Here is an 18,264-nt window from a genome sequence, read left to right as displayed (position 1 = left end):
ATGCTGTTTTGGTGCCAAGGCTCCAAGTAATAAATCCATAGCAAGCAAAACTCCAAGACAGGTGAATTCCTCAAAGAATACTTTTATTGGAGTTATCATAGTGGCACGTATCTGTTGAAAACCAACCCTGAATGTTCCTGTGATTGTCGCCTCATTAAAAGCAAAAGTGTATCCCTTTCTCAAAACAATCAGTCACAGGGTCCAATCCCACTGCTGTCTGGTTGTTTGATGACATCCCTCCGCCTTCCTCCAATCAGGTGTGAGAATGTCCTTGGTTCCCAAGAGAAAGTATTTTGCTTTGACTAGAAAATCCCAGCTCTCCAAAATCCCTATCCCTCAGCTCCAGTGTGGCAAAATTGAAGCTGTCAAAATGGTTTCGGTCAGGTGAGCTTCAGGGTTGACAGTAGGTGTGTCATAATGCATATTCTTCACATCCTAGTTGAAGTATTTAGCTTCCAGTTCACCACACCTAAAGCCATGGGCTATGGGGAAAGGGGTTACTCCAGTGGTGAAATTCAAACATTTTCCCTACTGGTTTTGTGGGTGTGGCTTGGTGGTCATGTGACCAGGCGGGCGACAAGTAGGAACCTCTCACAGAGAACTCAAAAACAAACTATCACACTTTACACAAAAATAACACAAAAGCTACACAACTCACTCACACGCAATGCAAAAGAGGCTTTTTTTACTTTTTAAAGCATTTTTTACTAACTAGTAAAAAAATGCTTTAAAAGGGTTTTTAAAAAGTTCCAGCGATCAGCTATGTGACAGTCAGCTGTGCCATGGGATTGTGGGAACCTTTTTTTAAACTTTTTAAACCATTATTTTTTACTACTGGTTCAGGCGAACCGGCCCAAACCAGTAGCATTTCACCCCTGGGTTACTCACAACTGTCTCCCTCCACAGTCTATTGGTCTATTAGTAGAAACCAAGGGGGAGAAACAGGAAATTATCCAAGGTTTTTTTCAGCAAAATATATATATATATATTTCCCTATATAGTAGGGAAGAAGTTTCTGAGGACCAAATTAAGGAATTTTTAGACAATGCAAGATCTCAAATGAAGCAAATGAAGCAAAAGGGGTACTGAACCAAAAGATAACAATAGATGAATTAGAAAAGGCAGTCAAAAAAATGGAAAACAACAAAACTCCTGGCATGGATGGTTTGCCAGTTGAAATCTATAAATCTTTTTTGGAAATTTTAGGACAAGAGATGATAGTAATATTTAATGCTGTCTTGACGGATTCTATCGCATCGAAATCATGGGCTGAGGCTTATATAACCCTTTTGCCTAAAGCTGGAGCTGACCGCACCCAAATTAAAAACTATAGGCCCATCTCACTTTTGAATGTGATCTGTGCCATTTTTTAGTCATCTATCTGTCCTCATTACCCAGATAGTAAAAAATATTCCCTCTATTGAGTACTTTCCGACCTTCAGTTGGAATCAAAGATGTCTTGTCAGAGTTTAGTCTGAGAGGTGAGAAGGACAACACGCCAACTTGCCGCGGGACAAGAATTACACAAATATCGAAGAAACAGTAGAATAGAAGAATTCAATTCAAGCAGGGAGAAAATGAAAATGTGAATGACAAAAGTTAAAATATTGAACTGTTCCCTTGGCGAGTTGTTCCGTGGCTAGCTGGCCATGGCAAGTTGTCTGATGATGAGCCAGCTGTGGTGAAGTGGCTGCAATGAGTTGACCATGGCAAATTGGCCATGGCAAGTTGGCTGCGGCGAGTTGTTCCCATTCCGGATCTGATGGCCAAATTTCTCAGAGTTTTCTTAGATTGGAAGAACGGAGGATTGTTAGGATTAATAGAAATCGACTGCCATGTGGAAACGTTGTATGAATCCATGCTGTTCTGTCGCTTTAGCACATTGGTGTGGGCATCCCCAAACTTAAACAAAGGCGGCCCCATGTCCAGGTAACTATGAATGGAGGTGACTAATGGTGTGGTCGAAGCTGTTTTTGCTTCCTGGGAGAACTCTTAAGTAGGCTGTGTAACCAGCAAGTGTTTCTCTAACGCATGAAGCTTGCAAAATTTAAGTCTTGATGCTTGTACATGTTTCTTCAGGTGCCTTTTCATTTGAATCAGTGCTTTATTGTTTTCAGAGAAGCTTCAAAATACAGCGGATTAATTACAGTGCAGTTGATATATTGCCGTTTCCCCAAAAATACAACCTACTCCGAAAGTAAGTCCTAGCGTGATTTTTACACGTGCGTCCAATATAAGCCCTACCCCCAAAATAAGCCCTAATTTAGATCCTGCCCACTCCAGGATGCACAGGTAAAAATTAAGCTAGGGTGGGGGTGGAGAGTGGGGGAGCTGCCTACTACTTAGCTTCGGACAGTTGTAGCCAGTCTTCGTGCGCCTCGACACCTGCCCATTTCTTCTGCAGCGGGCAAGGTTTAACTGAAGGCCTCTACAGCCAATAACAGAGCTCTGGATCGATCCGGAGCTCTGTTATTGGCTGCAGAGGCTCTCAGGAAAGCCTTGCCAGCCTCAGAAGTTGTTCCCGAAGGCTTTTGACAGAGAAAAGGAGGCTGGGGGGATGACATGCACAAGCGAGGTGAGTCAGTGGATGACCTTCCCTTGAAAATAAGACCTGGTGCCTTTTTTGGTGACAATATATATGGAATGGAAGTAGTGAACTTCCTCCCATATTTGGGCATACCAGGGGTTGTGACTTTAAATATATACCTTTCTCCTTGGCTTAGCTGATAACGGAGGAGAGCCTGTGGCTTAATGGTTAACACATCTGCCTAATATGCAATACAGCCCAGGTTCGAATCCCAGTAAGGGTATGGCTAACTGATGAGAGCTAAATAGCTTGAAATAGATCTATACTAGTCTCCCTTTATTTATTTATCAGCGCGCACACACACACACAGAGAGAGAGAGAGAGAGAGAGAGAGAGAGAGAGAGAGAGAGAGAGAGAGAGAGAGGGAGGGAGGGAGAGGGTCTTATTTTATTTTCTACCAGAAACATATTATTATATGGTTAGGGGAAATGAAACATCAGCCCATAGAATTTAAGCCAGAGATATTCTTATTGGGTATTCTATCAGAGAAATATACTAAAGAAGACTCATATCTGATTGCGCAAATAATAACAGCAGCTAGAACTGTATTTGCGCAAAACTGGAAAGCAGACAAAACCCCATCAGAAGGGGAGGTAATAAAGAAGGTATTAGATTGTGCAGAAATGAATAGGTTGACATTGAGAATAAAGGACAAAGAGGAATCCCGTGTACTACAGGACAATGGGGGAGATTTTATGATTGGCTTGAAAAAAGATACAAATAGAAAGAGAAAGGAAGAAAGCAGAAAACAAATATCTCAGAAGACACATTACTAAATCAGGGGGAGGGGAAATAAGAAAGAATGAAAATGTAAATATACAGGCAGAACAATGATATGAATTGACAAAGGTTAAATAGCAATTATAAGAATGTATATTTAAGAATGAATTTGAAATAAAATACAGGGTCTTATTTTCGGGGAAACACAGGTAATACTCAGAGGTGGGATCCTACCGGTTAAACAACCAGTTTGCTAAGCAGCGTTGCGCACGTATGCACAATTTACAGAGAAGTCACCTTCCCCATTACTGCTGGGGAGGAAAACAGCTGAGGTGCCACAATCTACTCTGTCGCGCCTATCAATTGGGCGTCAGAAAATGGAATATCGGTGCGTGGGCCCAGCTGAAAGTCGGAGCGAACCAGTTCATTCCCAGCTGATAGTCGGAGCTACCGGTTCACCCAAACCGGTACGAACCGGTAGAATCCCACTCCTGCTAATACTTGAGGAAGTATGCAATGTTTACATTTGAAACTGACCACTGGTAGAATTCTAATGTAGATATTTCAAGAATTGCAAATGCCCCCTTTGTGACTTTTATTTTTTGACTATGTCTGCAGCCAATGGAAATACGCGAGGCTTAATTATTCACAGTAATTACTTAATTACTTAATAATGACTCGCTTAAACCCAATGAATTTCAACGGAATTACTCTTCCAAGCATGAATAGCTCTTGAAATCTGCCTTGCGGCTTTCTTAACGGTTTGGTTTTTCCTCTAACGATCTTGTCTTAGACACAAACGGTCCTCAACTTCTGACCAGAAATGAGCCCAACGTTTCTGTTGTTCAGTGAGATATTTGTTCAGTGGATTTGGTCCCATTTCACAACCTTTCTTGACTCAGTCATTAAGTGAATCGTTGCACTTGATAAGGGAGATAAGGATGAAGTGAATCTGGACTTCGCTTGTCAGAAGGTGATGACATGACTTTGGGACGGTCATAAATATGAACCATTTGCCAAACACCTGGATTTTGATCCCATGGTTGTGCTGGGAAGGTCGTGACAGGTCATGCCCACTTTTTTCAGTGCCATTGTAAATTGGAATGGTCACTAAGCGAACGGATGTAACTCAAGGACTAGCTGTAAATGTAACACCTGCCTTGTTTTTTCCCCCCATGTGCATGTATGTCAGCATTTTGTTATTTATTGTTTGCGTTGATGAGAATGCTTGAACACAAAAGGTTTATGATTTGCAAACGTTACATCACTGGCTTCCGAAAACATGTCATTGCCATTTTTTCCCCCCAGTTCTGTTGATCTGAGTTGATTCATTTCACTGCCAGGTTTAATAGTCATTTTAGCAACTGTAATATCACAGCACGATGTGCAAGCAATCTGCATTGATTAAAGTTTCTCTGCTTCATTCAGCTTGGATATTCTCATCTCTGGTTCACCGACAATAGGGCAAACGACAAAACCGCGTCCGACTAAACCGCGGTGACAAAACCGCGAGTTCCAAAGCGCTCCGACAAATGAGCGCTGAATTGCGCCAACAACAGCGCGGCGACAGAAGCGCGCTGTAAAACTAACCCTAACCCTAACCCTAACCTTAACCCTAAACGTCACGCTAATCCTAACCATAAACGTAATGCTAACGCTAAACCTAACGCTAAACCTAACCCTAAACCTAACCCTAACCCTAAACCTAAACCTAAACCTAATCCTAAACCTAACCCTAACCCTAAACCTAACCCTAACCCTAAACCTAACCCTAACCCTAAACCTAACCCTAAACCTAACCCTAACCCTAACCCTAACCCTAAACCTAACCCTAAACCTAACCCTAAACCTAACCCTTACCTTAACTTAAATCGGCTTCCTGTCGCCGCGCTGTTGTAAAGCGCCCTTCTGTTGCCATGCTGTTGTCGCCACACTGTTGTTGATGATGTCGCGGTTTTAGCAATGCGGTTTTGTCGGCGCGCTTTTGACGTGCACGCTTTTGTCGGGTCACGCTCATCTCTAAGATACGGTATAGCATATGCAATAACTTAAATGCTCTCTGTTAAAAAAAAAATCTTGTCATGAAAAACCCCTCTTTATTTACCCCGTGAATTAATTGCATTCACCCACCAAAAAGTCCCAGGCAAGAATCCTGCAAGGAGTTAACTACAGTACAGACCTTATCAGTTCCTTGTGATAATTTCAAGGGCCGTGAGCTCCCAGCCGAAAGGCTGCAAATTAAGTTCTGGCAAGCGGTCTTTTGTGGCACGAAACACAATGAGCAAAATCTTCAGAAATACGAACTGTTGTCTCCTACGACCACCACTCCCCTTTCCTTCGATTTATTCCTCAGCCAGGGAGGGGCCATTCAGCGTCCACGTATGCTTTGTTTCCTGAGTGGACTCCTTGTCCTTCATTGTTCTCCTGTCCTAGCTGCTCTGACTCTAGCTCTGCTTCTGACACAGATCACTCATCAGAGCCTTCCCCAGGCTCCAAAATTGACTCAAGTTCCTCCCCAACCTCCTCATCGCCCGAGTCTGCCGCCAGCTCTGCTGGCAGCTGGTGGGCCACAACAACAACATCAACAAAATTGAAGACATTGTCAGTCTAGTAAAGTAGATTCTATATTTGGTTCCAGAAGAATATCAGTAGTTAATTTTTCCCCCCAGCATGCTGGGGTTGTAATGAAACAACATGCAGATGAATCTTTTTAATAAAGATGTTGAGAATTGAACCAATTTTTAATCTACCAAGTTCCTTTTCTTTAACTGAAGAAAAACATTTCTATTCTTTTTTTTTTAATCTTCCTTTTCGTCCATCCTGTCCCTTTTATTTCAAAATTGAGTCAGTTTCTACCTTTGTATAATGAGGTCTTTGATTTCTGATTTTCCTGTTTGGAAATGAGATATCATTATTATTATTTTCTTCTTCTTCTAATATGTATGTGCTATTACTGTGAAGTTCTGTCTGTTACTTTGCTTGCATTTTCTGGATGTAAAATGTTTTGAATTTTATTTAGAGCAAGAAGGGAGTCTCCAGATATTTCCTCACCGTGAAACCAAACAAATTAATTCATGTTTCCCCAGTTGTCTCTCTCTCTCTTTTGAATAAATTAATGATGCTTTTTAACTGAGCCTATCTCCTAGTGTCTATAATCAGGGGCCAGCAACCTGTGGCTCTGGAGCTGCATGTGGCTCTTTCATCCATCTGCTGTGGCTCCCTCTTGCTGGTTGGCTCCAAAATTGATAGGGCTTTCAGTTAGAACAGGTAGAGGAAAAAGGACACTGTGCTAGGAGGAGACTCTATGGTGGGGGAACTAGACTTCCGGTCAGCTTCAGAATTGAATGGGGGGGCTTTGTGGCTCTTTGAGTGTTTAAGGTTGCCGACCCCTGGTCTATACAGACATATTGTTTCCTTGATCACCATGTGGAAGTGATGCCTTCATTGGGATTTTAGATTTTTTTTTATTTAACTTTTTAACGTGATTTATAGCCCTGAAATTCTTTGACAATCTTTATTTGAAACAGTAAGCAGTTCTGACTCTTACTCTTTTGAACCCAGAGAAGTTTCCCCAAATATTATCAATCCTGAAATTCTTTTTTTCCTTCCTTCCTTCCTTCCTTCCTTCCTTCCTTCCTTCCTTCCTTCCTTCCTTCCTTCCTCTTTCTGTCTTTCTTTTTCTCTTTCTTTCTTTCTATCTTTCTTTCTTTCATTCTGTCTTTCAGACTTTCTTGCTTTTTGCGCTTTCTTTTTTCTTTCTTTCTTTCTCTTTCTGTCTTTCCTTCTTTTTTGCTTTTTCTTTCTTTCTCTCATTCTGTCTATCTTGCTTTTTTTGCTTTTTCTATATTTCTTTCTCTTTCTTTCTGCCTTTCTTTCAGTCTTTCTTGCTCTGTCTGTCTTCCTACCTTCCATCCATCCATCCATCCATTTGCTATATCAATCTTCTATCTATCTTCTACAGAGATCTTTCTCTGTCGTAATTCCACTTTAAATCTAAAAGAGTACATGTAATTGTAATTGTACTGGTTCTACGGAAAGGTGAGTAATTTTATCTGGATGAGTGCCGTTAATTTTAGATTATCATCAGAATATGTTTATTATATGCTTTTGAAATCTTCTCCAGAACCCGAAATCTCAGGAACCAGTGACTCTGGATTTTCTGGATGCAGAGTTGGAGAATGACATTAAAGTTGAGGTACGTTGGAGTGATCGTTTGAGATTTTCCACAATGACTATACAAGTTAGTTCTGAAGCCAACACAAAGGTTTGGAGCCGTCTTAAGCCTTTGGGGCGCCATTTTTAATAGCATCTTATTTTTCTTTTCTGCTTGTTGATGCATCAATTCCGTTAAGGCAAGCACCATTCAGAAGAAATAGGTTGGGATATTTTGCCACGAAGGAACTAGGAAAATGCTGTAACTGTCCTTCAGTTTCAACAGAAAATTTAAGGGGAGGGGGAGTTTCAAAAATTAAGATGGAGGGCAGGAGCAAATTTTTATCCTTTTAGGAACCAATGACAGTAACACATGAATTAAGGACTTTGATTATGAAACAATCTGCCATCTTGAGGTTTTTGCCCCTCCTTCCACTGGACACTCCTGATAGGCAATATTAATGATATTGTTATCCAGTCAGGTTGCATGATCTCCCAAGCAGTCATTTTTTAAAATCATATAAAGAGTTGGATTTTAATTGTTTTGCTTCCTGGAGTTTTATCTGTTTGGCTATATTAGCATGTCACCATATTGTAAATGTTGTTTTTATTTTAGCTAATACAGGGACGAATAAAGGGGGAAATGTCATAAAAACATATATGAGGAATGTAATAACAAAGCTTTAAACCTAATGGGGAAATGAGAGATTTTAGGGTTTTTCTAAGTTTTCAAAAATTTAGATGCAATCAAAAGTAACAGAGGGAGGAATGGAACATCAGCTAAGATTTCAAACAGTTGCTGTAAAAGACATCAGATATTGATTAAACCCATGGCTCATTTAATTGGTTTGGAAGAAGAGAAAATAGAATCAGAAATAGATGAAATATATAGAATAGATTCCCTATTCCCCTGGAGAGAACTGCTGAGAGATGCTTTAAGTTCACTTAGTAAGAAGAAAAACAATAACTAGAGATCAAAGATATTGTGGCCTTGATCCAGATTTTCCTATCTAATGTACATTGAATTATGACTAAAAACATGTAATCATTGCTTCTTGTCCCTGAAAATCAAGGACAATATTCAACTGCTCTTTGATTGTCAGAGTTGATTAAAATTTATGAAAACATTTCTTCTTGTAACATTTAGAAAATGGTCAGAAAAAACAATGTTTAGAATACCAAAAGCACTTAGACTTATATGACACTTCACAGTACTTTACAGCCCTCTCTAAGCGGTTTATAGAGCCAGCATTTTGCCCCCAACAATCTGGTTCCTCATTTTACCCATCTCAGAAAGATGGAAGGCTGAGTCAACCTTCAGCTGGTCAGGATCGAACTGCTGGCAGTAGGGCAGAGTTAGCCTGCAGTACTGCATTCTAATCACAAGGGAGGGAGGGAGGAAGATATCAAAACACTTAGACTTATAAACCACTTCCCAGTGCTTTACAATGATTTATAGAGTCAGCCTTTTGCCCCCAACAATCTGGGTCCTCGTTTTGCCCACCTCAGAAAGATGGGAGGCTGAGTCAACCTTCAGCCGGTCAGGATCGAACTGCTGGCAGTGGGCAGTGAGTTAGCCTGCAATACCTCATTATAAAGAAGTGTGGAGTGACTTCTTCATTTTCTTAATTTGTAGATTCGGAAAAAGATGATTGACGGGGAAAGTGGCGACAGGACCTTCCAAACACTGGTCAAATCTCAAGATGAGGTGAGAACACGGAGATTTGCTTTCTGAGGAAAAGAAATAAGTTTGCTAAACAGATACAAAAGAAAATGGCAGAAAGTTGAGGCTCTAATAGAAGCCCGGAGCTCGAAATTTAGAAACAGAATCAAGGCAGGTACTTATAGGGAAGACAAATACAAGATTCCACTTCCTCCGAAGCCTATCTCACTATTCCCCAAATATAGGTACGCCTCCACTTACAGCACTGAAAAAAGCGACTTATGACCGCTTTTCACACTTACAACCGTTGCAGATGCAATACATCCCCATGGTCACATGATCAGAATTCATGTGCCTGACACCTGATTCGTATCTATGACGGTTGCCGTGCCTCAGGGTCACGTGATCTCATTTTGCGACCTCCTGACAAGCAGATGGGATTCCACATCAGTGGGGAAACCCGCGTTCACTTAAGAGCCGTGATGCTAACTTAATAACTGCAGGGATTCACTTAACAACGGTGGCAAGGAAGGTTGCAAAATGGGGCCGAATTCGCTTAACAACTGTCTCGCTTGGTAACAGAAACGTCGGGCTCAATTATGCTTGTAAGTCAAGAACTGCCTGCATATGTAGATATCTCTTGGGGAAGTCGTCACGCTAACACCCGTGAAGTTGCAAGAATAAAATGAAATATTATTGAGTGATTTCCTCCCATCCCATTTAAAGCATGTACATATAGATCAAATCAAATGATTTTGAGGGCAAACGTTTGCTCAGGGTGTTCGCAGCTAAGCAAACACCGAAAGCTTCTTTGGGGACCAAAAACTCTGCTAATGTTTCAACTGCTTACGGGTAGAATTAAGACATCTGTTATAACTTTCTGAATATCATTAGGAAGCTGACAATGTCTCTGCTGAGCCATTCTCTGCTTTTCTAGAAATCATTGTTTCTGGTTATTATGCTACTCTATGCTACCGGGAGCCAGGAGTTGTAGGGATAAATGACGAAAACTGAATAACTCCATTCTTTTGGGATGTATTAACTCTGATTAAATCTCCGCCAAGTGTCAGGAGGCCTTTGGAAATTCTCCATTGTATCGCCCGCTCCATTCATTACGTTCTGTAATTAAATGCCCAGAAATGTTCAGATTAATTTTTGCAACGCCGTGAACCAAGCTTGCATTCATCCTTCAAAGGATGTGAGTCGTAATGATCCTAAAAGAGGAATGAATGGCACCAGGTCAATTTCTGCCTCCCTCATCTTTAAAATTGCATCCAGGATCGTTGGTCCCAAATGGTCGGAAATAATATTGACTGGAAATTGAACTAAAGCAATAGTTCAGATTGGATCTTTTCACAGGGCTGCAGACAGAAGCATCCTTAATGTTGTGTTAATTGTTTTAGAATAGCAATAGCAATAGCAGTTAGACTTATATACTGCTTCATAGGGCTTTCAGCCCTCTCTAAGCGGTTTACAGAGTCAGCATATCGCCCCCACAGTCTGGGTCCTCATTTCACCCACCTCGGAAGGATGGAAGGCTGAGTCAACCTTGAGCCGGTGAGATTAGAACTGCTGAACTGCAGATAGCAGTCAGCTGAAGTGGCCTGCAGTATTGCACTCTAACCACTGCGCCACCTCGGCTCCTACATGAATGATAAATGCAGCATCCCAAGGGAAGCTCCACCCCACTTGGACTTGATTGACTACCCCCGTCACCTGTGGGTGTGGCTAATTCAGTAATGAAAATAGGAGAAAGTTACAGAAAGAGCAAACTACTTTAGATGTTGGTGAACTGTATTCTAGATGCTGTCAAGCACCGGGGAAATCAGGAGATTAAGATAGTTCAAAGGAGCATAAAGATTTATTGCAAGTTTAAGCTCTTTGCAAGAACCTGGTCAACTAACAGTCAAGGGAAATAAGCGGGAGATAAGAAAGGCATTCAAAATGGGCTGGACTTAGATCTCTTGTGGGCACGCAGAGACTCGTGACTGATGACGTGTTTGACCTCTCCCTCGGCCAGAGCCTGAGCATCTCTTACACATCTGCTTTCAGGAAGAGAGATCTCATCCACATCAGTCCCATCTTTTATTTGAACTATTATTGATTGGAGTCCACCTTGGCTGAAGAAGACTGTCCATCTTGAAAAAAAAATAATCCATCGATTTCCACCCCCTCATAGTTCCATAGACAAACGATTGTAGGAAACACAGCATCACGTTGAACAATCTAAACAGTCAATCTGATTTTTCTACATTTATTAAGCCACTTTCCAAAATAGAAATCTGCAAATTAGCTTCTGAAAGAATTATGGGTTTAGTCCTAACGGGCTGACATATAATGATCATTTGTTCACTGTTCAGCAATGTTTGAGTCTTGAATCGTGTGGCGTGTTTAAGCTTTCCTGAGATCATTGCTAAGATGTTGGAATTCATTGTTGGAATATATTTTTTTGCAACAACTTCAGTAGTGTTCAGCCAGAAGATGGCAGCATTTACAAGTTTAGTTTTGTGCCCTTTTGTTCTAAGTAGAGTTTCCTGTTTCCTGGTAGAGTTAAATAATTGAGCAGTAAAGCACATGGTGACTGTGCCCTTTGTGTGCTCTGTGGTGCTAACGTAAAATGTTATTTTATTTCTAACATAAAATGATATTTCTGGCCGATTCTCTTGCAGCGCTATATTGATAAAGGCAACAGAACGTACACATGGACTGCAGTGAATGGCACGGACTACAGGTAATCAATTAGGGACATTTTTTTCCAAAACAAACAAGGTTAAAATGCCATTGTTCCTGACATTTCAAGAGTAAAAATATCCTATAATATCTGTTGGATGGCTAGCTTGCTCTGCAACCTTCTGAAAAACACGATGAAAATCAAGGTAGAATCTTTTTCCTCCTAGTCCTTTGTAATCTTGTTTGTCTTTGGAAACGTTTATGTGGAAAATGGTTTAGGCTGCCTGGTGTAAATTCTGTGACTATTTAATCGTTCCCTAAGTGTTAGGAAAGCTCCCCGTTGGGACAGCGAGTATGTTCAGCGAAGCGTTGTGAGAGTGTTGTTGGAGAACACACAAACCAGCATACAGAGACACTGCAGTTTAAATAGGCTTTTACTTTCATGGAAATAGAGGTTTCAGAGTCCATCAAACAGTCCAAGTCATACACGGATAAGACAGTCAGTCATCAATGCCTTTCAGTTAAGGGATAATCCAAATAACATAGTCCAGTATCATATAATCAGTTCAGTATTCAAAGTTTGCTAACAGTTGCAAAACTTACAATAGCTCACGGCATTTTCTAACAGCCAGCTTCCAAAAACACTCAGATCAGATCAGCCCAGCATCTAACAAACAGAGAGCTATCAGTCGTTCTGGCTCCCTCTTATGGCCGATTGAGGAAAACAGCAGCCAATCACATTTTACAGTATGGTTTAAAGACACAGTTACAACATTGTTGTTACATGATTTATATATTGCCAACCCAACCATTAGCATTATATTCCTAACACTAAGGATTCTGGATAATTCTTCCCTACGTTCCTCTTTAGCCCTTATCTTTCTTTTCCCTTAACCTTTTCAAAAGGTAGAAAGGTAGGAGAATTTTCCCAGATCTTAGATGCTATCCCAGGCATCTATGTACAGCTTTTATCTGATTTTTTTCCCCATTACTCATGCAAACATTTATTAATCACCATCTATTGATTAATCCTTGGTTGTAACAAGAGAGGCATAGAATCAAAATCACGTGAAGTGTTAGTGCCACTTTATAAAGCCTTAGTAAGACCACACCTGGAATATTGCATCCAGTTTTGGTCACGAGGTTACAAAAAAGATGTTGAGACTTTAGAAAAAAATGCAGAGAAGAGCAACTAAGTTGATTAAAGTCCTGGAGACAAAAACATATGAAGAACAGTTGCAAGAATTAGGTATGGCTAATCTAGAGAAAAGGAGGACTAGGGGTGACATGATAGCACTTCTTCCAGTATTTGAGGGGCTGCCACAAAGAAGAGAGGGGTCAATTTATTTTCCAAAGCACCAGAAGGCAGGACAAGAAACAATGGATGGAAATTAATCAAGGAGAGAAGCAACCTGGAATTAAGAAAAAATAGCAATAGCAATAGCAGTTAGACTTATATACCGCTTCATAGGGCTTTCAGCCCTCTCTAAGCGGTTTACAGAGTCAGCATATTGCCCCCAACAACAATCCAGGTCCTCATTTCACCCACCTCGGAAGGATGGAAGGCTGAGTCAACCCTGAGCCGGTGAGATTTGAACAGCCGAACTGCAGAACTGCAGTCAGCTGAAGTAGCCTGCAGTGCTGCATTTAACCACTGCGCCACCTCGGCTCTTCCTAAAAAAACTTCCTAATAGTGAGAACAATTAACTAATGGAACAAATTGCCTTCAGAAATTATAGGCACTCCATCACTTCTTTGCAGAAAGTTGGGAGTTGATGGTCCATGTAATCCTGATAATACAATTCTTTCTAGCGGTGGCAACATAAGCCACCCAGAGTTGTTAGACTTGAGATGGACGGTGGATAAATTTCATAAATAAGTAAGTAAATAAACATTATTGTAGCCACAAAACTATCCAGGTCATTTTGTTGCTGTTAGTTGTGAAGTCGTGTCTGACCCTTCCGACCCCATGGACAACGTTCCTCCAGTTCTTCCTGTCCTCTACCATCCTCTGGAGTCCATTGAAGCTCACACCGACTGCTTCGGTGACTCCATCCAGCCACCTCCTTCTCTGCCGTCCCCTTCTTCTTCTTTTGCCCTCCATCATTCTCAGCATCAGGCTCTTCTCCAGGGAGTCCTTCTTCCTTCTCCTTAGGTGGCCAAAGTCTTTGAGTTTCCTCTTTAGGATCTGTCCTTCTAAAAAGCAGTCAGGGTTGATCTCCTCTAGGACTGACTGGTTGGATGGCCTTGCAGTCCAAGGGACTCAATGCAGGAGTCTTCTTCTCCAGCACCAAAGGCCACCATTCTTTGGCGCTCAGCCTTTCTTATGGTCCAACTTTCACAGCCATCCATTGCAGCTGGGAAATGTATGGTCCAAGTCATTCACGGTTTTGCAAATTGCATTATTCTTGCAATGACAGAGCTACATCTAAATGTATTTAAATAGGGATCCTTTCTCATCAACACTTCTGGTGATCGATTGTCCTGCAGCAATTGAAATAATGAAGTGATCGAGTGGCAATTTTCCTCCAAAGTTAATGCTGACGTTTCCTCATTAGTAACCATTGTTTTCTGTTTTCCTCGCTCTGAATTGTAAACAGCAATTTCTCCTGACTTATTACGCTCCCTTTCTCAATGCTGCTTAGCATATATAATATTTCCACCCAATATTTCTGAGAGATCTTTTGAATTTAGAACAATAGCAACAAAATCTCCCGGGAGCCTCAAGGCAATAGGCATATTTATGCACACAATTATAGTTTTCAATTAGTTCCATTTTTTTTTAAAGCAGGAACTGGGAATGGGGAGGAAAATCCCACTGATTTCCCTTGGCAAATATTAGTGAGATGTCACCAGATAATTAATAATTCTTCTTGAGCGGATTAAACGACAACTGTAATGGTGAAGACAAGATTTATGGCTCAAGACTCCATAGTTTCTTCTTAATGCTAATTTCAGCAGTTATCGCAGGAAATATTAAAACAATAAGCATTCCATAGTAATAAAATGATGGCGAAGCCCAAGAGGATATAAAATATTCATGGTTTAAACATGATTTTGAAAACAGTCTTTAATCTCTGAGGCTGTTTTCGATCTTTCACAGCCTTGTTTAGATATACAAATTAGTTATGTTTTAATTACGCCTTGAAGGCATGCCACCCAAACTCAAAAGTCCTTGCATTTATTTTTTTTTACACTTCAGGAGTTGTTATTATTTATTTAGCATACGATGAGAACATGGCTGAAGGGAAGTAAATGCATATGTGTGGTATGCATTGAATTAGAAGTGAAACTTCTTATGGGGATACAGCAGGGAGGTCACACATCTGGATGTCCACTTCAGCTATCCAGCAATCACCTCTGGCGTTGCTACATGCAGATCTTCAAAGGAACCAGAGAATGCACATTGTGAGCAATCGGGCACAATATAGTAATAACGATAGCCGTTAGATTTATGTACCACTTCATAGTGCTCTACAAACGCTCACTGCTAGGCCTGCAGCCATCTTTTCTTTTGGATCTCTGACACTCACTTTACACAGTTGGCATATTGTCCCCAGTAATCTGGGTCCTCATTTTATTGCCCTCGGAAGGATGGAAGGCTTGAGTCAACCTTTGGCTCAGTCAGGATCGAACTGCTGGCAGTGGGCAGAGTTAGCATGCAATGTTGCAATAGAATAGAATAGAATAGAATTTTATTATTTGTATGCCGCCCTTCTCCGGGAGGACTCAGGACGGCGAACAATTCAAGGGGGAAAAGGGGAACATAAAAAACAAAATACAAATAATAAAAGTAAACAACAGTCGCACAATAGCACTTAGACTTATATATCGCTTCATTGTTCTCTAGAGCACTCACTTTGGGGGCAATATGCTGACTCTGTAAACCGCTTAGAGAGGGCCGAAATCCCTATGAAGCGGTATATAAGTCTAACTGCTATTGCTATTGCTATTGCTACTTTATAGAGTCAGCCTCTTGCCCCCAACAATCTGGGTCCTCATTTCACTGCCCTCGGAAAGATGGAAGGCTGGTATCAACCTTGAGCCGGTGAGGATCGAACTCCTGGCAGTGAGCAGTGAGTTAGCCTGCAATATGGCATTCTGACCACTGAGCCACTGTGTTTAATGGTTTGCATATCAGCCCCACCATTGCAACAAGGGGGATCTTTCTGTCCTCACCAGTGGTGGGATTCAAATCATTTAACAACCGGTTCTCTGCCCTAATGACCATCTGGGTAGGTGGGGCTCGGTGGTCATGTGACTGGGTGGGCGTGGCCAACTCAAGGTCACTCAGTTCGATGGGCGCTTCGCCTTAGCTGTTACAATGTAATAAGGGTTAACTGGAGAGGCAGTTTCTGTAAGCAGGGCAATGAAGATGAGGCTAGAAACAACACAAGAATGTTTCCTTCCTGCCTTCCTTACAGGATTAGCCCTGTAAAGTGGAAAGAAACAAAAGGAGATTTCTTCCGACAATCGGTTCTCTGAACTACTTAGAAAGTTATCAACCGATTCTCCCGAATAGGTGCGAACCGGCTGAATCCCACCACTGGTCCTCACCAATATAGGGCAGAGGCACTTCACATTTTGTGATCCTGGGAGAAATATGAATAGAGCTGAATAAAAACAGCATTAGATAAGGAGGAAGTGAAAGTGACAGACTCTGGAAAGGAATTGACCACATAAAAGCATTCTGTCAAACCGCACGCCTATCACTTTGTCCATAGTTTTCAAGTTTACCTCTTAAGCTGGAGAAAACGCGGTTAAATCTCAAATAACTATTGGATTATTCCTTGATTATAATTATTTGGTTTCTTCCACAGTTTGGCTTTGGTGTTACCATCCTACAGCTTTTACTATATTAAAGCCAAGATTAATGAAACCTTAACTCAGGCAAAGTGTAAGTAACGTTCCCCTGTTCTGAACTGTTACGGCCCGGCGAGAATGCTTCTTCCTTTGTGTATTTTTTTTTTTAACACAGCATTTGGAAAGCCTGTGGAATTCACTAACGTTCTCCCGATGTATCCCCAATGCTACAGCAATGATTCCAAGCCTTTGTGGGACTATCCAAGGAACACAAAGTATTCTACCCAGGTAGAATACATTCTGATACCCTACGGGCTTTAAGTCAATCTTAATCTCTCCTCTCTTGGTTTACGTACCCAGAGAATCATTGCTTTGCATATTCATTGTTGTCTTTTGTAGGGTCCGATACCGTAAGTAATGTTTTGAATAGCTCATCAATGAGTTGTAAAGTTGGGTGGTTGGAAATCTAGCAAAACTGCTTTGTAAACTGCACCAGAACAGCTGCAGCTGTGAAATAGTTACTTCATGCTTGATGTCTATTGGAGATTTTCTTAGGCTCAGAATAACGTGATTGTCACTTTAAATGTACACTAATTGGCATACATTGAACTGTCTGTGGAGGTTCTGAGTCACACAGATCATCTGTTCTGATCTAGGCTTCCCCAAAAAGTACAAAGTAGATTCCTGGTCCTGACAAAACCCCTTTTTAATTAAAGGAATGTAAATTCCTCTCATTCACATTCAGCAAAAAAAAAACTGTCTTTCAAAGGTGAATTTATGACCACAGACCTTATCTAGCTTGGAAAGCTGCCATGTAAATCTTTTCCAAATGAGGTGCTTTGCAAGGAAAGGCTGGGCACAGAGTCTCTGAGATTCACGGACAGATCTTCACACTCCTGAAACGAACTAAGGAACGAATTGTTTCCTGCAAAAGCCCCCTCCCCTTTCGCTCCTCTTTTATTCCCTGTGGGAGGGGCCAATCACCGCCCACCTGTGGCTTTACTCCCAAGTCGACCCTGGTTGCTTAGCTGTTCCCTTCGTCTGGCAGCTCTGCGCATGCGCACACTGGGAACAGGCTCCAGCTGTTCTTCTGCCTCACTGATCTCTGACTCCGAAGGCAGCTGATAACTGTCAGATGGCTCTGGCCCTCTCTCTGCCTCCGACACAGAGCCCTCATCAGAGCCTTCCCCAGCCTCCAGGACTGGCCCATCTTCCTCCCCAACCTCCTCACTGTCTGAGTCTGCCACCAGCTCCGCTGACCACTGGCGGGCTACCACATCATGGTTGTCCCAAATGTGCTCCCAAAAGTCAAAGGGGCGGTATGACCACATGAATGTCACCCTTCCCCCCTTTTTAATGTATGTGCAGAATTTATTATTTCTCATCATTTTGCAAAAGAAGACGATCAGATGAATGCCTTAGGCTGACTTGCTAAATAATTTGAGAATGAGCTTCACCGTTAGGCAGTCTGTAGAAATAGCCACAGTCTATAGAAGTCAAGGCAATCCCTGACTAACCACAGTTTGTTTACTGGCTCTTACAATGTTATAACGGCACTGAAAGAAGTGACTTATGATTGTTTTTCACTCCTCTGGCCGTTGCAGCACCTCCAGGGTCACCTGATTTATTTACGATATAGGGTTCAGATTTACAACAGTTACAGTCAGGG

The 18,264-nt window shown here is 41.5% G+C and overlaps 1 protein-coding gene across 1 annotated transcript in view; it reads left to right on the top strand.

The window, feature by feature from the left end:
• CACNA2D1 (calcium voltage-gated channel auxiliary subunit alpha2delta 1) overlaps nucleotides 1-18,264 on the top strand; it is an 88,073-nt gene that overhangs the window by 35,492 nt on the left and 34,317 nt on the right. Inside the window, exons 11-15 of the mRNA XM_087722359.1 lie at nucleotides 1,879-1,929; nucleotides 7,431-7,502; nucleotides 9,096-9,167; nucleotides 11,792-11,853; nucleotides 16,613-16,689. Coding sequence (XP_087578485.1) covers nucleotides 1,879-1,929; nucleotides 7,431-7,502; nucleotides 9,096-9,167; nucleotides 11,792-11,853; nucleotides 16,613-16,689 — 334 coding nt within the window. The remainder of the gene's footprint in view (nucleotides 1-1,878; nucleotides 1,930-7,430; nucleotides 7,503-9,095; nucleotides 9,168-11,791; nucleotides 11,854-16,612; nucleotides 16,690-18,264) is intronic.

This window comes from Thamnophis sirtalis, unplaced genomic scaffold, assembly GCF_051295495.1.
Source record: "Thamnophis sirtalis isolate CommonGarterSnake01/CBP01778 unplaced genomic scaffold, rThaSir2_p1.2 scaffold_9, whole genome shotgun sequence".
Taxonomy (NCBI): domain Eukaryota; kingdom Metazoa; phylum Chordata; class Lepidosauria; order Squamata; family Natricidae; genus Thamnophis; species Thamnophis sirtalis.
The sequence above is the reverse complement of the archived record's forward strand: the minus strand, read 5'-3'. Positions and strand labels throughout refer to the sequence as shown.